This window comes from Tursiops truncatus, chromosome 2 (genome assembly GCF_011762595.2).
Source record: "Tursiops truncatus isolate mTurTru1 chromosome 2, mTurTru1.mat.Y, whole genome shotgun sequence".
NCBI lineage: Eukaryota > Metazoa > Chordata > Mammalia > Artiodactyla > Delphinidae > Tursiops > Tursiops truncatus.
In genome coordinates, this window is record NC_047035.1 from 75,620,683 (window position 1) to 75,642,014 (window position 21,332).

At 53.3% G+C, this 21,332-nt stretch overlaps 1 protein-coding gene across 2 annotated transcripts; it reads right to left on the reverse strand.

The window, feature by feature from the left end:
• Positions 1-94: 94 nt before the first annotated feature.
• On the reverse strand, positions 95-21,332 carry ARHGEF40 (Rho guanine nucleotide exchange factor 40). Of its 2 annotated transcripts, XM_073800665.1 has the most exons (24): positions 21,111-21,332; positions 18,338-18,535; positions 16,469-17,720; positions 16,155-16,322; positions 15,901-16,021; positions 15,264-15,360; positions 15,073-15,153; positions 14,824-14,940; positions 10,583-10,678; positions 10,362-10,477; positions 9,860-9,986; positions 8,107-8,229; positions 7,866-8,009; positions 6,757-7,367; positions 6,396-6,630; positions 5,948-6,034; positions 5,132-5,347; positions 4,245-4,415; positions 3,262-3,439; positions 2,216-2,320; positions 1,843-1,986; positions 1,204-1,334; positions 743-787; positions 95-622 (listed from the first exon to the last, which is right to left on the reverse strand). In XM_073800665.1, the coding sequence occupies exons 1-23, from the start codon at positions 21,111-21,113 to the stop codon at positions 746-748; spliced, it is 4,563 nt and encodes a 1,520-aa protein (XP_073656766.1). In that variant the 5' UTR covers positions 21,114-21,332; the 3' UTR covers positions 95-622; positions 743-745. The 2 variants fall into 2 exon arrangements, with proteins under 2 accessions (XP_073656766.1, XP_073656767.1); XM_073800666.1 differs by lacking the exon at positions 1,843-1,986 and having other exon boundaries at positions 21,111-21,321.

The window sequence follows — 21,332 nt, forward strand, 5'->3', positions numbered from 1 at the left end:
TCTGTGTTCTAGTTAATGGTTGGGTGAGCGGAAGTGCTCAAGTTAGTGGTATCACCTCAACCCTGAGGTCTGCTCTAGCTCTTCGGAGACAAAGTGTGAGTAAATATATTTAATATAACAATAGTATTAAAATAACAGTTATTACATATATAAAGTTTGCAGTTCCCTAGCCCACCCTTCTATAATGGTTTGCATAGCTCCATTTCCTATGACACCCCAGAATGGAGTCACCAGGAACTGGCAGAGATGAGTCTTCTCAAGGAGGGGCAGGGGGCAGGACGAAGGGGCGAACATAGGCTGTCGGGGAAGGGCTGACATGGAGCGGTGTCTTGGGAGTATGCAGTGGCCCCGGATGGGGAAGGACTGGACGAGGGATAATTTCCCCACTTCCAGGGTATGAAGGCAAGCAAGTGTGGACACTCTGGTTCCTGCAGGAAGGCACCTGGCTGGGGAGAGCTAGAGACAGCAGTAGCAGGGAAACACACTGGTCCTTTGACCTCGTTTCTGTCCAAGAAGCAGAGGGAAGGAATTCAATGCTCTTCCAGTCCTCCACTATGTCCCCCCAGCATCCCAGCCCAAAGCGTGCTGAAAGGAGGGGCTGTAGCCAAATTCCGGATCTTCTCTAGAAGCCAGGAAGGAAAAGGGAAGATGGGTTGGGAGAGAGAAGAAGCTGACTCCCAAGCCACTGGGGAAGGGAAGAGGGAAGGCTGTAGGATGTGGTAGAAAGCGGGTACCAACTCACCAGTCACAGAGGTGTGGTGGGGTCACTCAGGGCTCGGGCGTGACTCTGAGGGAAGAGAAACTGCGGTGAATTTAAAGGATAAGAAACGACCTCTTATATAGAGAGGTTATATAACCTTTCTCTCTCTCCCAAGCCTGTCAATTAGTTCACCCCTCTTTCCTCCCCAGAGTTCCTGAATTTTGCTGATTTAATCCAAGTCTAGGCTGTTAGAATTCTCCCCTTTCTATCACTCCTGCCCTCCACTCCTTATTAAAGATTCACTTCTGACCTTGAGCCCTCTCAGCCAGGCCTGGGGAAGAGGAGAAGGGCAGACTGGACAATACATCCCTCCAACCTGTAGCCTTGCTGGGAGCACAGGCTCACTGGTCCCCCTGCCCCTCATGGGCTGAATGATCAGAAGAGCCCACCCAGAAAGTGTCCGAAGAGACTACCCCATTCTCAGCCCTATTGCAAGGACTTACCTGTCGGGAAAGCCCTAAGATCCCTCCACTGGCCAGGATGGGAGTGCTGCTCCCAGGGTGTGGGCGTTGCAGGCTGGGACTGTTTCTTGGTCCTGGGGACACATCTCCAGAAGAGGCAAATGTTTCTGGGGCTGGAGGGGAAGCTAGGGTGAGAGCAGGGTATAGAACCCCTCTAGATTACCTTAAGTAACCAAGCTGCTCCGTCAGGGAAGAAAAAGCTCCAGAGCAACAGGAAGCTGTAAGTCACCATAGCAATCCAGTTGCAAGAGAACCCCCCCTACCAAGAGGCAGGAAACTGTCAGCAGCATCATTAGAGCAACCAGAGAGGAAGCGACAGGAAACGGTAAGGATTGCCGTGGTGAACCAGGAGGGTACAACAGGAAGCTGAAGCAGTTTCCATAGAAACCCAAGGAGGGCTAGAGAGAGAGGGGTACAGAGGAAGTGCTTCTTAGCAACAGGCTGCTGTAAGCATTACCCTAGCAACCAGATGGAAGGCTCTTTTAGCAATGGGGAAGCTGTACATAGTTGTCATGGCAGCTGGGCCCCTTGGCTAGAGAAAGGAATTGCTCAGCAGCAAGCAGCCTGAACATCACCACGATGACCCAGCTGTTGGGAGCCACCCCTTGAGAGGTGCCTCACCCAGGGAAATTTGCTTGACGTCCAGATCCCAGGCCTCCTCCTCGACGCGGGCAGGCAGGGAACAGGCTCCCGGGGAAAGACCGGGAAGGGAGGGGCCGGCATGCTCAAAAGATGACACGGCCACCGAGGCCCGGGTGCGGGCGGCTGCAGAGAGCGGGGGGTGGAGGGGTGGGGTGCTGGTGTGGGAAAGCCCTCCTGGCTCCCTGAAATGACCCTGAGCTCATAGAGGGCCTCCCAGTCACTCCCACAGTTTCTGGGAAGACATATCCACTCATGACCTTTCCTCATTTTCCACCATGCCTCCTCACTGCTTTCACTCTCAAGGTCTTGACTGCTGGAGGCCACCCCCCACCCCCAGCACTGTGGCCCTCACCTCTTCCAGTGAGCAGGGCACTCAGCGTCCGCTCCCCAAGGGCTTTGATGTCCAGGAAGGGTTTATTCCCAATTCCCATGGAGACCATCTGCTGCACTCGGAGCTCTAGGGAACAGAGACCCTGTTACCAACCTCTTTGCTCCTTCCCAACTCTCATTCCTCCCTCTCATTCCTCTGGTGTCTCGTTACTCTTCCTGTTGACTGTTATGACATGGATGGTGATCGTGTCCTCGACTTCCCCCTCGGACTTCTGTCTCTTCTCTCCTATATGTTGCATCCTGCCCATTTGTCATTCCGGCTTCCCAACTTCTTTTTTTTTTTTTTTTTGTGGTACGCGGGCCTCTCACTGTTGTGGCCTCTCCCGTTGCGGAGCACAGGCTCCGGACACGCAGGCTCAGCGGCCATGGCTCACAGGCCCAGCCGCTCCGCGGCATGTGGGATCTTCCCGGACCGGGGCACGAACCCGTGTCCCCTGCATCGGCAGGCGGACTCTCAACCTCTGCGCCACCAGGGAAGCCCCCAACTTCTCTTCTAATACCTTCTTCCCTTTATCTTGGGCATTAAGAGCAAAACTCACGGTTTTACATACCTTTACAGTTTATCAAGTGCTTCCATATATATCACCTTATTTAATCCTTCCTATCATACCAAGATGTAGATGTTACTTTCCATTTTTCAGATTAGTGGAATGAGGTTCAGAGAATTAAAAACAAAAACTAGCAAAAGACCTCCCAAAACAAAACAAACAAACTAGTCCTGGTAACACAGCAATCAAGTTCTGGAAGGCAGGTCCGGTGAGCACCCTCTCACTCTCTTTTGCCCAACCATTTGCGCTTGCCTCCCTGAAATCCGCTAGCTTCCTCTTTCCTTTTAGCGCACCTTAGATTAAGTTCTGTCTCAGCAATCTCTCTCACGTCAGATCTTCAATCTTCTCATACGTCATTCTCCATCCTACACCCTCTTTCCCCTGGGCACTCTCCACACTCTCCAGCTAACCTGCCATAACCTTGATCCCAAGCACACCCTCTCCCAGCTCTGCCTGGTACCCTTGTTGTGGGCCGCCTGTCTCCACAGCAGCTGGGCAATAGAACTCGTCCACTTGAGTTTGATCTCTGGTGAGGCTGCTTGCAGAGTGTACGCCTCTCGTGCACGCCGCCGCCGAAACCACAGCTCAAAGCAGAGCCCGCTGTCCCCGATGTTTTCTGTTAGCCCCATGTCAGCAGTCTGAGAAAAAGCGGAGGAGAGTGGGTGAAGACGGAGTGTATTCTGGCTAGATGGTACCACGTGGAAAAGCACTACACTTAGCCTGGCATCTGGTAGATGCTTAGTAAATGTTTGCTCAACACCTACGGTGCGCCAAGTGCTCTGCATTTAGTCTATAACAAGCACGATTTACAGAAGGGTGGTGCCCAGACACACAAAGCAACTTGTCCAAGGGCTTATCATAGCTTATCGGAGAAAGAATTCAAACTCATGGCTATGTTATTCCAAACTTAGGCTTTTTTCTCTATACTGGACTCTGCTGGAACTAGTGTAGGGGGACAAAGTCAGAAACTCTTAAGAGTCATGCCACAGCGCCTGATCTGGGACTAGGCCGCTATTGATGTTTATCTGGATATCAAGGCTGTTTCCCTAAAGCAAGGCCTCCCTCCTCTTGGGTTCCTCAGTTCCGTCAAGTTAAGCTATATTTATAGTGTCCTTTCTCTTCCTCCCCCAGGGACCATCCCTAACTCAGAAAGCATGTGTGTTCTTAATGGGAAAGGTCCTCCCCACTTCTGGTTTGGAATGCCTCATGAATCCCCTGCATGAATAAGGAGAACCCCATGGAGGAGACCAATGACAGGAACTTCTGTCACCTCGACACCCTAACCTGATGTTTGATTACAGGCCAAAGCCTGTTCTAGATGATATAGATTCTGAACCTGGGTTGGGATTGAATTTCCAGAACACTCTGCGTTCCCAAGAAGAGCATGACTTCCTGTCCCATCCCCATGGTTTCCCAGGCCCACCCCACCTCCAGACATCGTACCTTAAAGGCCTGCTTATAAACAAAGGTCTCTGACCCCCCCTCAGGGCCCTTGAGCTTGCTGAACAGGAGGAGATGCTCAAAGAGAAAGACGTGGCGAAGGCACTTTTTCCGGCCACAGATGACTGTGAAAGGGTCCCGGTGCAGGAGTTGTCCCTGCTCCTTCAGATCTATCTGGGGAAAGCAAAAGGAAAGGTCATTGGCCCCGGAGCCCTTTGTGTATATTTTACGGGGAGTCAAAATGGGATTTATAGGGCCAGGGGCCGAATGCACTGGTTCTCAGGCAGAGTCAGGAAATCAGGGAAGCCCTTGGCCTAGAATCCATCCACTGGTCACCATGCACAGCACACCTGGCCCAGCAGCACAGCCCTGCCTCTGAAGATAGAAGGTACATCACACAGTAGGGCTTATAGCCTCCAATGGGTAAGCCTTTGCATGTTGGGGACCAAAGCACCATTTTGCCCCAGGAAGAGAATCAAATCAGCAAAGAACTGAAGGGAAAAGAGGTCTATCCTAGAGGAGGTAGGTTTCCAACCTGTTCTGGAACCTCAGGACTGGCAAGAGACTAAGGAGAGGAGAGTAAGGTATATGTTGAATGTTGAGATACAGGATGAAGTGCAGGGTAGATAGAAGAATTAGGAAAGGAGTAGGAAAGCACAGACAGATATAGGGTCACAGGATGTCGGGCAGGACATAGCTTCTTTATTTATAGACGAGAAAATTGAGCCCCAGTGAAGTTCAGTGACTTGACCAAAGCTATCCAGCTGGTTAGAAATTACAGCCTGGAGCCCTCTGACCTTGAGTCTAGTTTTCTGGTCACCAGCCCACACTGCTTCTGAGGCTACGAGGCTAGGCAGCCCGAGCTGGGGTGTCTGGAGCCACGGCCTCACCTCGCAGCCACGCACCGCCTCCACAGCCAGCAGGTCTTTGCCGCGGGTCTCTTGTTCCCGGAGCAGTTGCATGGCAGCCCCAAGGGCCTGGCGCTCAGAACTTGGTTCAGGCCCAGCTTCCCTTAGGAGCTCCTCCAGGAGCCGCCCATACCTGGCCAGCTGCTCCAGGGGCTGCTGCAGGGCCCGGGGCAGATGAGGGCCCCCCTCCATGGTGCCCTAGTTTGGGGTGGAAACAGATAGGAATGAGGGGAGGGGCTGGAGCTGTTCGGGTCTGAGCCCTTCAGGGAAGATGCGTGGTACTCTGGGTTTTTAGGGATAGGTCAAGCCCAGATACACCCAAAGGTAAGGCGAAAAACCTTCCCCCAGAAAGAAAGGAGGCAGGAGGGCTGCAGGAGATTCAGCTGTCCTCTATATCTTGAGGGAGAGTGGAAGAGGAATACAAGTAATCCCTTATATTCTCTGGCTTTTAACTTTTGAAATCACTTTCACATCTTTTGATGTGAGGCCTTTTGACCCTCAGCGACTCTCTTAGTTAGCTATAGTGAATACTGCCACCATTCACTAGATGAAGAAACAGCGGCCCAGAGGAATCAATACTATTGCCCAAAGTCCTCAGGTGGGTTGGATAAGAACCCGGGTTCACCTGGCTTCCAGTCCAGTGCTTGTCCCACCCTCAGCAATTCTGGGAGATTATTGGTAGGTGACATTCCTGGGTATATCCAGGAAAGCTTTTTTTCCCTGAGAGATTTTGAGGTTGGGTAGATTTTAGGTCTTCCTGGCCCCTCCCCTTCTCATGAGTGTTGGAGAAAAAGTTACCTTGGTTGGGGGGCTGAGGGCAGCCAGACCATTCTCCAGTTTGTGCCGGTGCTTCACATAGTGGGCGTAAAGGCTGAACTGGTCCCCCTGTGCCGGTAGGGAAGCGGTAAGTCATGTCCAGTGAGGCCCTGCAGACAAGCCTCTCCCTTTCCTCCTCCACATCCTGTAGAGCCCGAAGGAGGGACAGGCCACCAGGGAACACTCAGTCTGCTTGGGGAATGACAGGCTCCCGTGGAGAGAGCGAAGGCCAGGCAGCACTGGATGTCAGGGACACATGAGCTGAGTGGATCCAGGAGCCCAGCAAACGGCAGTAGGCGCCGGCGTTTGGGGCCACACGTTCTGGTGGTGGGTGGGGTCGGGGGGCGGATACTGAGAAGGAGGGACAAGCAGATGGGGCTGAGACATGTGAAGGGAGAAGCCCTGGAAGGAGTTTCAGAGGCTGACTCACATGGCGAAGGAAGCAGGCCCCAATGCGCAGGGGGTGGGTGGCGCAGCCCTGAAGCTCCCGCAGAAAGTGTGTCCGGTGGAAACTGCGGAGCCTCTCCCGGGCGCTCAGGGCCGCCTCCCAGGTGCCCCGCAGTTCAGGGGTCAGCTCAGGCCCAGCGGGTGGCACTGGCTCACTCAAGGTGGCCACGTACTCCTGCTCACAGGCAATCAGCTCGGACACCAGACGCTGCTGGGCGCTGCAGGTACAACGAGGAGTGACAGGGGAGGTTGTGGCATGGGAGGAACATGCCAACAGTATCATATTCTTTTCCTGCGGGCCAGCTGGGCCTGCCTCTTGGGCACCAGCTGGGCTGGGCTCTCACCTGATGCTTCGCTTGCGCTCCATCCGGGGGGTGCCTACTCCCCAGGGCCCTTCTGGGCCCCCGGCCCGGCCCAGCAGCACGTGTTCCCGGGGTGAGCACGTCCTGTCTACCACCTCCGTACTGGTGACCTCCAGGCCTCGGATCAGCACGGTCCTCGGCGGTCTGCCCTCTGCTTCCGGAGCCAGCTCGGGGCCCTCGTCTTCATAGTCCTCCCCACAGGGCGCCAGGGAGCAGTGGGACGGGGCTGCCCGCGGCCCGGGACTGCTGGGGAGCAGCAGGGAACGGAGGCTGGGTGAGGGGCTGTGGGAGCCCCGCTGGGCCCCTCCACTGCTGGCACTGTCTGCCCGTCGTCGCCGGTGGCCCCGTGGACTCGCCTCCGCTCCCAGCTGTTGCTGAACCCTCTTCTCCAGCTCTTGGCAGCGGGCCCGGCAGCGGCCCCACTCTCGCAGAGCCGCCGGGCTGCCCAGGTCCAGGGCCAGGGCCCGCATCTCCTGGAAGGTGCCAGCGCTGGGCTCCGGGGTGCGCCGCAGGGCCAGGGCTGCCAGCACTGCTTCCCGCCCCGGCCCAGCTCCTGCTAGCCTCGTGGAACCTTCGTCCACCCATTCATGTGCCTACAAGACCAAAGGGGTGGGGAGTGGCGAGGAGAAGGAGTGAGGTCCTCCGCCACTCCCACACGCTGCCCGATGACAGCTCCTGTCCTCCTTCGCTGATGGCTTCCCAAGGCCCACCACACCCCAGTCCTCTTAGAACACCTCCCCTCACTGTCCCGGCATCACGGCCTAGCGTGTCACTCTGAGCTGGTATGGAGACAGAGGGGCCTAGATGAAAGGATGGCCGATACTTACACAGAATTTACAAGTGGCAGACTCTGTACTATACCTGTTACATACTGCTTACGTAATCCTCACTCAGCCCTGTAAGGTAGGTGCCACGGGGCACACTCAGGTTTAGTATCCTGTCCCAAGTCATGCATCAAGTAGGCGGCAGAGCCAAGAGTCAAAGCCCAGGAGACGGCCTCCTAAGTCCCTGCTTCTAACAACTACCCGATCAGCTTCTCCAGGCAGAAGAAAGGCAGTGGTGGGCATAGAAGGAAGAGGCTCAGCACATACCTGCTGGAAGAAGCGCTGTAGCCGCAGAGCCCGGTGGAGGCCACTCTCAACCTGCTCCAGGCGCTGTTCAAAGATATCCAGAAGCTTCTGGGAGGCAGGGTCCTCCTCCAGGGCCAGGGCCTCCCTCGCCTGAGCCAGGCGCTCCTGGAGAAGGGAGTCTGCTCTCAGACCTGGCCCTCAGTCCAGTCTCCCCTTCCCTCCCCGCGTGTTTCCTCTCACCTGCCCCTCTCCCCCTTCTCACCTGAACCTCAGCACTGAAAGCCCGGAATCGTAGCTCTGTCTCCTGCAGGGCAGACAGGGAGTCCCCGGGCACAGCAAAGCTCACCAGCTGCTCCTCCCCCGGGCCCGAGAGCCACCGCAGCACCTGGGGCAGACAGGGTGGGAGAGCGGGGCCATGAGGGAGAAGGGCCCATGCAGTGGAAAGGAAAGCTGAGATCCAGCTCTGACCCGACCGCCCCACCCTGTTGAACCTTGGGGGAAACCATTTCATCTCAGCTGTAAAGTGGAAATGAGAACAGGGAATGGTGGTAGTTTCCACAAGGGTCGAGTAAAGTGAGTAAGCCATCTTTGTAAAGCACCAGTTGAAGGGGAGGCTGGGCTGGCCGGAAGCACTGAGAGATGCATGCTAAGGTTCCAGGGCTATGCCTCCAGGTGAAATAGATAAAACTGGGGCGAGCCAGAGGCACGAGGGCCAGGAGAAATTTCACATTCATAGAGCCTAGTGACAGGGGCCAGGCTTGGAGAGACATCCCAGGCGCGCGCGTGCGTGCGTGCGTGCGTGCGTGTGTGTGTGTGTGTAGCTCCAGTTGCCTATTATGGGGCTCTAGGTACTCTCCTGTTGGTTCTGGGATATCTGACCAAAAAGGGATGGTAATTCTTCCCTCTGAAGAAAGCTTGGAATCTGGGGCGAGACAGCCTGAGGACGGGAAGTTTGAGAATGTTCCCAATAACCCGTGCCAACAATAAGCACTTCTACAGTCCTTTGCTGAAATCACTTGATCACCCGAACACCCTTGTGAGGTAAGCCTTACTATCACCCCCATTCTGCAGATGAGGACTTGGGAACTCAGAGATGCTTCCAGACTCGTCCAATATCTCACTCCTAGCAGAGAAGAACTCAAGCTGAACACTTTAGACTCCAAATCCTGTGTGCTAATAGTTTTTACACAGTGGGAAAACAGCTAATAAGCAAACAGACAGTAGGAGATACAAACCTTTGGATGCTGGGATGGAGGAAGCTAAATAGGCAGAAATCTCAGGAACAGAGAGCCCTGCCCCCACCCTGCTTTAACACTGACCCTGAGATGACCTTTCCCCTGAGGCCACATGCAGGTCCACGAGGTGTTCACTTACCACACTTAGGAGCTATGGAGGAGCAATCAGATTTCAGTGCCCCTGCTACCCCACAAGGTAGGGTGGAGAGCAAATCCCTATGGAGTTCTTAACCCCAGGAGAAAAGAATCAAGGCTCAGAGAAGCCAGCTTTATTCCTGAATCTTTCCCACAAAGAGGCCTTGGTTTCCAAGGCCTTTAGCAGTTTCCATTGTCCTCTCCTTCCAAGGTGGAGGGAGGTAGGACCTTTCCGTCCTCAGATTTGGGGATGACATTGCATAAGGGGTGGAGGGAGCTGGTATCGATAGACATTTGTTGCTTTTAAGCTAAGGAGGTAGGAACTCAGAATCAGTCGGCTCTTCCCAGAATCCCCTAGGGCACCTAAGCATCTCTCACAATCTCTAAGGATCCTTGATCAAACATCAGCAGTGGGAGGGGGAGATCTGGCTTCTCTTCTTTGCGGGTGCTGAGATGCTATCTCCCTCTTGTGAATCTCACACTGACCGTGATCAACTTCCAGGGGAGATGAGGAGAGAGGGAGGGCCATGTGACCAGGCCAGGTTAGAAGAACACCATCAGCTGTAAGTATCAGTGGGAAAAGGGTGCTGGAGGCCAGGCCCCCAGGTGGAGTTAAGAAGCATGGGGGAGGAGGTCCTGGCTCACCTGCTGGAGTCGGTGCAAGCGTTGCCGCTGCTCCTGCTGTTGCACATGTAGGTTGGAAAGGCGCACGAGCTGGTGAATGGCTTCGTCCACCTCCTGATACAGTGTAGCTGGGCCTGGGCCCTCTAGCCTGGGTAGGGAGTGGGGGCAGAATGAACCACTGCCTTTGTCAAGCCTGCCCCGCAACCCCATCCCATCCTTGCATCCCAAGTGAGGGGTGGCATGGCATCCTGGGTCACAGTATGGGCCTGGATCTGAATCCTTACTCTTCCATTTACTGACCAACCTTGGCCAAGACATTAAACATTTCTGATCCTCCAAATCCCCATTGATAATCATATCTAGCACCTAGGGATGTTGTGAGAGTTATGAGATAAGTGGAGAAGCATATCTTGTCCAGATACATGCTTAGTAAGAATTATCTGGCAGCTAAGGTGAATTGGCGGCCCTCTGCTGTGTCTCCATCCTCCACGTCCACCTGCACCCACACACCCATCCCTCGTACTTGCTGCTGTGGGTGGAGCGCAGCCTCATCAGGATGGCTCCCCCATCCCTCTGCAGCTCCGTCAGCCGGGGATCTGCCAGTACCTTCTGTAGGGGCTCAGGCATTCCTGCCGCCTCCTGGGGGCCAGGGAGAAGTTGACAGTTGGGGTTCCACAAGGAGGTCCTCAGCTCAGCCCAGCCCCATCCCCACCTCATCCCCTTTCGTCCCATCTCATTTCCTACCTCTCCCTCTGGATCTGCTGCTCTCTCTAGCTCCTCAATGGCTCGCCGTACAGAGCCCAGCACACCTCGGCACAGGCGGCACAACCTTTCCACTTCCTGAGACAAACACACAGGAATGGAGTCCAGGGACAGAGTTCAGGATAAGGGGCCTAAGCCCTAGGGTGGAGGAGGGGCAACCCCAGAGACTTTTATGGGGGCAGTGCTGGGTTCAGTTCCTGACTTTGTCGCTTACTAATTGTATGACCTTAGGCAGGTCCAGAAACCTTCCTGAACCTCAGTTTCCTCAACTGTAAAGTCATGATAAGACACACTGGATTTAAAGGTTTAAAGAGATGATGGTAGGTAAGCAGCTATCATGGGCCTGGCACATTTTACAGCTTAGTAAACATGAATCTCCTTTCCCTCATCTGCACTGGCTCTTGACCCTATAAAACCCTTTTCTCTGCCTCTTCAGATGCACTTCCCCTTTGATCCACAGCTTAGAGACCATGTTACAGACCCCCTTTAATACTTGGCTCAGATCATGCTTATACCTCTTTTCTTGAATACTCACAGAATTTAGATTCATAGAATCAGAGATTATGTCACAGTTGCTGTACTGTGAGGGCAATGATCTTGAGGCTGGAATGCTGGTGCAGGGAGCAGGTACAGAAAGGCACCATCTCCGGAAGTAAGGTACATTACCTTGCTCAAGGTCACGTGGAACCAGAACCAGCCTCTCTGACTCTCAGCTCTTTCTAGAACCCCAGTGATACTATTTTGCACTCTTCTCCAGTTGTTTCTGACTTATCATCCACCAAAAATGATATGCTGTTTAATGTCATATTAAGAATTGCAAAAAGAGAAAATTACTGGCCAATATCACTGATAAACATAGATGCAAAAACACTCAACAAAATACCAGCAAACCAAATCCAACAGTACATTAAAAGAATCATACACCGTGATCAAGTGGAATTTATTCCAGATATGCAAGGATGGTTCAACATCTGCAAACTGATCAACGTGATACACCATGTTAACAAAATGTAGGATAAAAATCACACGATCATCTTGATAGACGTGGAGAAAACTTTTCACAATATTCAGCATCCACTTATGATAAAAACTCTCAACAAGGTGGGTAAAGAGGGGACATACCTCAACATAATAAAGGCCACTTGCAACAAACCCACAGCTAACATCATCCTCAATGATGAAAAGCTGAAAGCATTTCCTTTAAGATCAGGAATAAGACAAGGATGCCCACTCTCACCACTTTGATTCAACATAGTTTTGGAAGTCCTAGCCACAGCAATCAGAGAAGAAAAAGAAATAAAAGGCATCCAAATTGAAAAGGAAGAAGTAAAATGGTTACTGTTTGCAGATGAGATGATACTATACATAAAAAATCCTAGAGACACCACCAAAAAATGCTAGATCTCACCAATGAATTCAGTAAAGTTGCAGGATACAAAATCTATATATAGAAATCTGTTGCATTTTTATACACTAATACTTGACTATCAGAAAGAGAAATTAAGAAAACAATTCCATTTACAATTGCATCAAAAAGAATAAAATACCTAGGAATAAACCTAACTAAGGAGGTAAAAGAGCTGTACTTGGAAAACTATAACACAGTGATGAAAGAAATTGAAGATGACACAAACAGATGGAGAGATATACCGTGCTCATGGATGGGAAGAATTAGTATTGTTAAAATGTCCATACTACCCAAGGCAATTGCAGATTCAAGGCAATCCCTATCAAAATATCAATGGCATTTTTCACAGAACTAGAACAAATAGTTCTAAAATTTGTATGGAAATACAAAAGACCCTGAATAGCCAAAACAATCTTGACAAAGAACAAAGTCAAGGGAGGTATCATGCTCCCTGATTTAAAACTATACTACAAAGCTACAGTAATCAAAACAGTATGATACTGGCACAAAAACAGACACATAGATCAGTGGAACAGAATAGGGAACCCAGAAATGAATCCACACACATATGGTCAATTAATCTATGACAAAGGAGGCAAGAATATACAATGGGAAAAGACCACCTTGGCAATAAATGGTATTGGGAATACTGGACAGCTACATGCAAAAGAATCAAACTGGACTACTTTTTCACACCACGCACAAAGATAAATTCTAAATGGATTAAAGACTTGAATGTAAGACCTGAAACCATAAAACTTCTAGAAGAAAACATAGGCAATACACTCTTTGACATCTTTCTTAGTAATTTTTTTTGCTGTACATGGGCCTCTCACTGTTTTGGCCTCTCCCGTTGTGGAGCACAGGCTCTGGACACGCAGGTTTAGCAGCCATGGCTCACGGGCCCAGCCACTCTGCGGCATGTGGGATCTTCCCAGACTGGGGCACAAACCCGTGTCCCCTGCATCGGTAGGTGGACTCTCAACCACTGCACCACCAGGGAACACCAGTAATTTTTTTTTTGAGACTTCTCTTTATGCGAGGGAAACAAAAGCAAAAATAAGCAAACATATAACTAAAATGCTTTTGCACAGCGAAGGAACCATCAACAAAATGAAAATACTGCCTACTGAATGGGAGAAGATATTTGCAAATGGTATATCTTATAAGGGGTTAATATCCAAAATATACAAAGAACTCACACAACTCAACATCAAAAAAAACCAAACAACCCAATTAAAAAATGGGCCAAGGATCTGAATAAACCTTTTTCCAAAGAAGACATACAGATGGCCAACAGGCACATGAAAAGATGCTCAGCATTACTAATCATCAGGAAAATGCAAATGAAAACCACAATGAGATATCACCTCACACCTGTCAGAATAACAAGTATAGGTGAGGATGTGCAGAAAAGGGAACCCTCATGCACTGTTGGTGGGAATGTAAATTGGTGCAGCCACTATGGACAACAGTATGGATATTCCTCAAAAAATTAAAAATAGAACTACCATACGATCCAGCAATTCCACTCCTGGGTATTTATCCCAAAAAAGTGAAAACACTAATTAGAAAAGATATATGCATCTCTGTGTTAATTGCAGCATTATCTACAATAGCCAAGTTACGGAAGCAACTTAAGTTCCCATCAATAGATGAATGGCTAAAGACTATGTGGTATATACATACAATGGAATATTACTCAGCCATAAAAAAAGAATGAAATCTTGTCATTTGTGACAACATGGATGGACTAGAGGGTATTATGCTAAGTGAAATAAGTCAGACAGAGAAAGACAAATACTGTATAATTTCACTTATATTTGGAATCTTAAAAACAAGTGAACAAACATAACAAAACAGAAGCAGAGTTATAGATACGGAGAACAAACGGATGGTTGCCAGAGGGGAGGGGGGTGAGGAGAGGAGAGAAATAGGTAAGGGAGATCAAGACATACAAACTTCCAGTTGCAAAATAAATGAGCGACGGGTATAAGATGTACAATGTGGGGAATAGAGTCAATAATTATGTGATATCTTTGTATGGTGACAGATGACAACTAGACATTATGGTGAAATGCATAGAAATATTGAATCACTATGTTGTGTACCAAGAAGTAACGTAGTGTTGTAGGTCAATTATACCTCAAAAACAAACAAACAAAACAAACTTATAGAAAAAGAGATCAGATTTGTGGTTACCAGAGGCAGGAGATGAGAGGGAGGGGGAATTGGATGAAGATAGTCAAATTTCCAGTTATAAGACAGGTAAGCACTAGGGATGTGATGTACAACATGATAAATATTAATATAATTAACTCTGCTGTATGTTATATATGAAAGTTGTTAAGAGTAAATCCTAAGAGTTCCCATTACAACGAAAAAATTTTTTTCCTATTTCTTTAATTTTGTATCTATAGGAGATGATGGCTGTTCACTAAACTAGTGGTAACCACTTCATGATTGTATGTAAGTCAAATCATTATGTTATACACCTCAAACTTGTAAAGTGCTTGTTCAATTATATCTCAAAACTAGAAGGAAAAAGAAAGAATTTATTTAATATACTCGTCTCATCTCCCTGGTAGCCCAGGGCACATGCACAGTCTTTTGCTCATAAATACTTGTTGAATTGAATTTGCTCATAAACACTTGTTGAATTGTGAACCATAAATATTTATTGAACTAAATGGAAGGGAAACCACTTTTTCTCAACCCCTTGGTCATGTCTCAGATCTGTCCTCTCTCTCCTAGAATGTCCTCTGCTGGGTCACTCCTGGCTCCCAGTGTCCTGAGTGGGGGAGGTGAAGCTTACCTTGTGTGTCTCTACCCAGTGGCTGGGAGAGGGGTCCCTGTGACCTCCCAAGTCCCACTGCAGCTCCTCTGGCTTGGCCACTCTTTTCAGATCACTCTCTGACAGCAACTCAGCACCCTGTAGACATGTGAAGGCAGGGGGTTTCTGGCCTGGGCGCCTAGGGATTCAGGGACTGGCTTGGGGCTCCAGCCAGCCTCTTCTTCTCTCTCCACTACTTATGGGGACTAGGTGGGAGTGAGGGGCTCAAACCTGAAATCCATGGAGTTCAGTTGGAGGGTCATCATGAGTGAGAAGCAGCAGCCGCTGAATGACGGGAGGGTCTCCTGAGTCCTGAAGGCAGAGAAGAATAACCCTAAATTGTGGGCAACAGGGTGGCCTGGAATGACCACTAGGGAAGAGTCAGGACCCAGAAGAAGTACTTGTCTCAAGAGGTTGCTTACCTGAAGTTGACTCAGGACAGGAATGAGTGCTGGAGGCAGTGCGGGTGCCTTGCGAAGGTCCAGCAGGACGGACAGCCCCAGTACCTGTAGGTCAGGCCTGTGGGGGCAGAGGTTGTGTGTGTGTGTGTATGTGTGCGTGTGCGTGTGTGCGTGTTAATGTTACTCATCCTCAGGAGAAGTTAGTTCCTGGCGATGGGCAAAGTGTCAAAGTCTCAGACATGTGTCCAAGAGGTAGTGACCTAGCAATTAGGAGTCTATATTCACATGGCTACTGGGTCATGGGATCAGGGATTAAAAAGTTAGGAATTCTGTGCTCTGGAAGGGTATGAATTCAACGCCAGCACCTAGCATACTGCCTAATAGGTTCTGGTGCTCAAGAAAGAGTTGTCGAATGAGCTAATCAAGGTTCTGATAAACTAGGTTGTGTCTTAGGATACTGAAAGTCAGCAGTGTTGATTTTGAGGATTGATGAAGATATGCTGCAAGTTGGGTTGGTAAGGTCAGAGAGCAATGACTTGAAAATCTGAGGGTTGAAGAAGTAGGTATCCTAGAGGGCAATGTCTTGAGGAGAGGGGAGGGCAGGGTGCTTACGACCCAGGAGGTTAGTATGCCAGCTGCCAGCCTGGGCCTCAGTTACCTGAGCAGTGAGTGGAGGTAATGAAGAGCAGTGCTCAGCACGTCTTCGGAGAGTGGAGGCTCCTCAGGAGGGGACGGTGGGGTAATGGTCAGCAGAGCTCGCCCACTCTGATCCACCCCTCCTGAAGACACAAAATGGTCCCGGCTGGGGGCAGGCCTTGGCTACCTCCCATCCACCCTGCCTCCCTCCCCAGCCCGCCCCGGAGGCTTCTCCTTCCTCGACCCCTTTCCCTTCAGCCACTGCTGCCCACTGACCAGTCAGGACGAGACATCCAGACGACATTAAGTCCCAAGCTACACCAGGGTCATCAGAGCTGGAGACTGGAGTGGCCTCTTCCGGGATGCTGTCCCCTTTCACTTCCTGCACAGTCTCTGGGGATGGCGCCAGGGGGTCAGACAGGAGCCCTTCTGGATTGCTGGGCCCTGCAGGCACAGGCAGAGCTATGGGCCTGAAGTGAGGACAGGTCTGGCTACTCTGCTCCCACCCTCACCTCCGCTCTTCCTGCAGCCCCGTTCCCTAGGCCTCACCTACCCCGGCCCTTGCCCCACTGGCCTCGGTGTCATCTCACCTGCCACGCGCACCAGCCTCGGCCCCTCCGGCTCTCTTTCTCTGGCCCTCTCTTCTACAGGCCCACAGGCTTCTGGGGGCCGAGGCTCTCCTTCGTCTGCTGGTTTGAGCTCCTCTCTCGGCTCAGGGTCTGGCTTCCCCGAGCCTTCGTGCTCCTCCTTAACTGGGCCACATCCTGGAAGCTCGTGTTCACTTGGTGGGGGCGGACTGACAAGGGCTTCCTGGTGGCTGGTCTCTTCCTTGTCCCCGGGGCTCAGTGGGGCACTGTCTCCTCCTCGGTTAAGAGCCCCTCTGCCTGCAGCTCGCTTCTTTCTCCTGTTTCCCTTGCCTGCTCTCCGAGGGGTACCGGGTGGCCCTTCAGCCCCCTGGCCTGCTCCTCCTCCGACCTCCCCTGGCCTCAGGGGGCAAAACTCAGAGGCTTCCCCCAGCGCCTCTGCTGGGGGCTCAGACACCTCCAGGGCTGCTGCCTCAGGGAGAGCCTCAGCCTCGGCTCCCGGGGGACACGCAGGGGAGGCTCCAGTGCTGCTCCCCTCACCCGGTGGGCGGGCTCCGTCCTGGTCCCGAGGCCCCAGGCCCTTCTGGTGCATCCATGCCCGGTGTCTCCGATGCCGGCCCTTCCCCCCAGCACCCTTGCGTGTGGGTACCGTCCGGGTCCTGGAGAGGCCCGAGGAGCCGTCAGCGTCCGTGGGGCTCCCCCTCACAGGCAGCGTCACCTCCAGCAGCTCCACGTACTCGCCCTCAGGTCCTTCAGCAGGGGCATTGTGCCCATCCCCGGGACTCCGAGTGCCCAGGGCCTCCTCAGGGAGTGGAGGGCTGGGGAGCCCTGGGGGGCCGGAGGGCACTTCTGGGGGAAGTGTGCTTGGCCGATGTCCAACCATGAGGCCCCCTTTGTGTACAAATCGAGGGCAGATGAGCTCGGCCCAGGGCAGTCGCTGAATCCCAGAGGGTGCAGACAGAAGGCAGGTGCTGAGGCGGCCTGTTGGCCTGTCCTTATTGACGCCTTGTAGCCACTCAGGTGTGAACAGGTAAGCACAAGCCTCATTGGGCACAGGCAGTTCCTGCACTCGCCCACCCCCTGGGGCCAGGCACTTGAGTGCCAGGCGGGGCGCTTGGGCTGCTGAGGGCACCACTTGCAGGTAGAAGTCTCCCGGGCGCAGCAGCTGCCAGGGGAGTGCTGCTAGCTGCACCACTACCTGCTCATGCAGGCAGAGGGGCCAGCCCTCGTGGAAGAAGAGGAAGCCGCTGTACTGGGCCTGGGGAGAGAGGGGCAGGCTGTGCTCAGGCCTCTGCTCATGAAACCAGCAGGAGGGGGCAGTTAGAATAGGGCTACCCTAGGCAGGAGTGGCCTTATGCCTGGTGGGTTATAACCCCAGGGGAGCGGGAGGAGATATCTTGGGGTGTGCATGTGACAGAGGAAAGGATTGGGACCGATCAGTTTTCTGGGTAGCAAGCTTCTCTAGGAAGCTAGTTCCATGAGTGGGAGAGTAAGAACTGAGTCAGTATAAAGACATGGTCAGCAGATGCCGTTATCTTGGAGGAGCCGGAGACTCTTGGAAGTTCTTTATATCTGTAGAAGTGACTCTGTTGAGTCATTTCTGGGGGAGTTAGTATCTTGAAAAATTGATATGAGGAGGGAATGTCTGGAATGTGGTCTGGAGGGTCAGGGTCTTTGGGAGCTGATGTTTCTAAGGGGTCAGTATTTGGGGAAGATGAGTGTCTATGTGTTAGCATGCGAATGGCACGTGCCTATGGGGGGACCAGTATCAGGGGAGGCGATGTCTCTGGATGAGGGGAGATTAGTCAGTCTGACTGGTGTCTTGGGTGAGGCAGTGGCTCTTAGGGGAGATAGAACAGGGATGCATTCACTCACACAGGCTTCCTGCTGGACCTTGGCAAGCAGGTGCTTGGCGGGCACCAGGAAGTCCAGCGTGTACCTCAGCGCATCCTCCCGATAAGTCCTCTCCACCACCTGGAACACTTGGCCCAACAGTGTAGGGGCTGTTGCCTCGAAAGGTGGGTACAGGGCAGCCAAAGTACTCTGCACACAGTCCTCTACTGGCTCAGGCTCCTGGGAGAGACAAGACCAGGCTGCAGATCCCTAGAGATCCCCCGAGCATGGCTCCTTGGAGGCTGGCTGTGTCCCCCAGGGGCCCCATCACGTACAGAGTGTGTGCAGAGAGACGACAGGAAATGCTGGCTGAATGAGATGGGAGTGGGGCTGGCCCAGTCGCAGTGCACAGCCCTAGCAGTATACTCTGAGACGCTGGCTTTGGAGATCTGAGGAGACTCTTGTGAAGGACTTTGATTAGGGCTGCGCCTGGTTCTTGTAAATTGCAAGGATTGCATAGGCCCTCCTCAGGAAGAGATGGGCCCCTGGGCCATCAGGGAAGTCACTGATGGCTGAGAGCTCTGGAGGGTGGAGCCCTTTTACACAGCCCTCCTGCCAGTCCCTCTTCTCAGGGCCTCCCACAGAGACCCCCGTCTTAAGTAGAGGTACCACCAGCCATGAACGATCATATGCTAGAGATGTTCATTGGGTGGGAAGAAGGAGGACTGAAGGGCTATCTGTCTTGAGTCTTTCGAGCACCCCTCATCCTCTCCCAGAGTGGCTCTACAGCAATCACCCATTCCCGGAGCATGTGGGATTGGGTTACAAAGACTTGGGTGGGGACAGTTGAAAGAGGAAAAAGTCACAAAAGGAACTTGTAGGGAAGGGAGGAGGAGGCCTTGCTGGTATGTATTGGAGCTGAAATATTTTCTGATTCCTGTAGGGCCTCTCCACCAACCTCCACCCGGAGCCACTATCTCAAAAGTCTCAGCCTTGCTTCCTCCACACTTGTGTCCCTAAGTGAATCAGTAGGCTATCTTTCTCCATCTCATACCCTAAACAGCCACCCCTCTGGCTATTCCTCTGCAAACCTATTTGTCTTTCAAGGTGGCTGTGAAATTCCTTTTATCAGATTTCTTTGCTGTGACGGGGCAAGGGGGAAGCTCGCTGAAGTGTTTATCTAGTTCTCTACTCCCCATTGCAACCCGCCCCCACCGCCCGCCTTCGCCCTGAGGACAATACTGCATATTTCACTTTAAGTCCTCTCAGCCTGAGTGTTGCCTGCCTGTCCCGACCGTCTGAGAAGCGAGGCAGCCACTCCGGAGACCGACAGTCAGTGCGTCAGCACAGAGACCCGGCCCCAAGGTGTGTGGGCGAGCAGACAGACCCCCCAGTGTTCCGGGGACCCGGCCAGCGCCGGGAGCGTGGGTGGGGGGAGGGTGGAGATGGGCGCGGGGGAGGCAGAGTGGGCCGTCCTCTCCGAGGCCTGGAAGGGGGAGCTAGAGTTGGAGCTGCGAGGCAGCTGCAACCCATTAGGGGCGGTGAGCTCATGGCTGAGTGAGAGTCTCAGCCACAGGAAACGGCAGCGGCAGGAGGGGAGGAGGGGTATGGGGTGGGAGGGGGCGGGCAGGAGCTCAGAGACCGGCCTCCAGCCGGCCCGGACCAAAGAGGAGACCAGAGAGACTGAGTCAGCTCTCCCTGGCCCAGTTCCTCTTTCTTCTTGTTCCAGCCTCCCTGCCAGGGGGTGCCCTTCCTTCTGTAGAGGAGCAGCCCCGGTTGTTCTCCTCCCCCTCTCCACCCTGCGGTGAGCGCCCCCTGGCAGGGCCTCTCCCCCTCCTCCGTTCCCTGCGGTGAGCGCCCCGTTGGCCGTGCCCCCCCCATCCCTCCCGCAGTGGGCGCTCTCCCTGGCAGTGCCCACACCTGCAATTACTCTTCAGAGAGTACTTTTGGAGCGAGAGTTCACAGGAATAGTGTCCACTCCTGTTGGCATGGACGTCCCTTAACAGCACCCTCCTGCTTCCTGTGCCCTGAGTTGCTGCTGCCAGGGTCCCCAACCCGCGGCAGGGAGCTCCTGTCGGTGTCCCCTCCCCTCTGCAGCGGGAATGCTCTGGGACAGTGTTTCTGTTCCCTGCAGCGTGAGCTCGGGGGCACTCCTCTCCCCCCGCACCGCATCTCGTGTCGCCTCTGGCAGCGTCACGCCCCCGGGCACTGTGAGCCCCCTCCCCACTCTGTCCACCACTCTGAGGTAGCCTCTCTTTCTCCGCGGGAATTTCCCTTTTTGGCCAGGTCCGTGGCCCCAGCCCAGCCACAGCTGTGGCCGGTCCCCCAGGGCCGGATGGGTGGGCCCGGCTCACCGGGCTGGGGACTGGGATGGAAAATGGTGGTGCCAGGCAGGTCAGTTCTCATGACCCGAGCCCGGGCCCCTGCCAGGGCCGCTGCAGTCCAATCCCGCAGGGGTCTCCCGCGGGTAAGGAGCTGGGACCGGGAGGGGGAGGGAAGATCCTGCAAAGGAAGGCACACGTCGGGACAGAGGAGGGCGAGGGGAGGTGTGTGGATTAGAGGGAGAGACCTAAGGGAGGTTGGGGGAAGGGGCGGAGAAGAGGAGGAAGAAAGGAGTGAGGGCAATACCCAGTGGGGACAGAGCCAGACAGTGGGGCAGACAGATCAAAGAAAAGAAGGGGGGATGGGAGGGAGGAGAGTCCCAGGAGCGCTCAAGAGTTCCAAGCAGGAGAGAGAGGCACCCAGCTGAGGGCTGGCGATCCACAGCGGGCTGCGGGAAGGCGGAGGGGACACCGGGTTGCGACGCGGGACTCACCATGGCTCGGCTCGGGGCCGCGTCCGACGCTCGGGCGGGCGGGCGGGGCCGGGCGCGCCACCGCCTCCCTCCCGCCGCTCGCGTCTCGCCGGGTCTGGCTAGGGGACAGCTCCGGCCGCGGTGGCGGCTCGGCCAGCTCGGGCTCCCAGGCCGCGGGGCCCCACCAGGGAGGGTCGAGACGGCCGCCCCTCCCCGCCCCGCCCTTCAGTGCCCGCCTCCGCC

Bases quoted from the DNA above. Each gene is read 5' to 3' on its own strand.
- ARHGEF40 (XM_073800665.1), bottom strand. The intron at 17,721-18,337 runs GTGAGTGAATGC...CTCTCTCCCCAG, and splicing joins AGGTCCAGCAGGAAGCCTGT to GCCCAGTACAGCGGCTTCCT. The intron at 6,035-6,395 runs GTGAGTCAGCCT...CTACCGGCACAG, and splicing joins GGGCCTGCTTCCTTCGCCAT to GGGGACCAGTTCAGCCTTTA.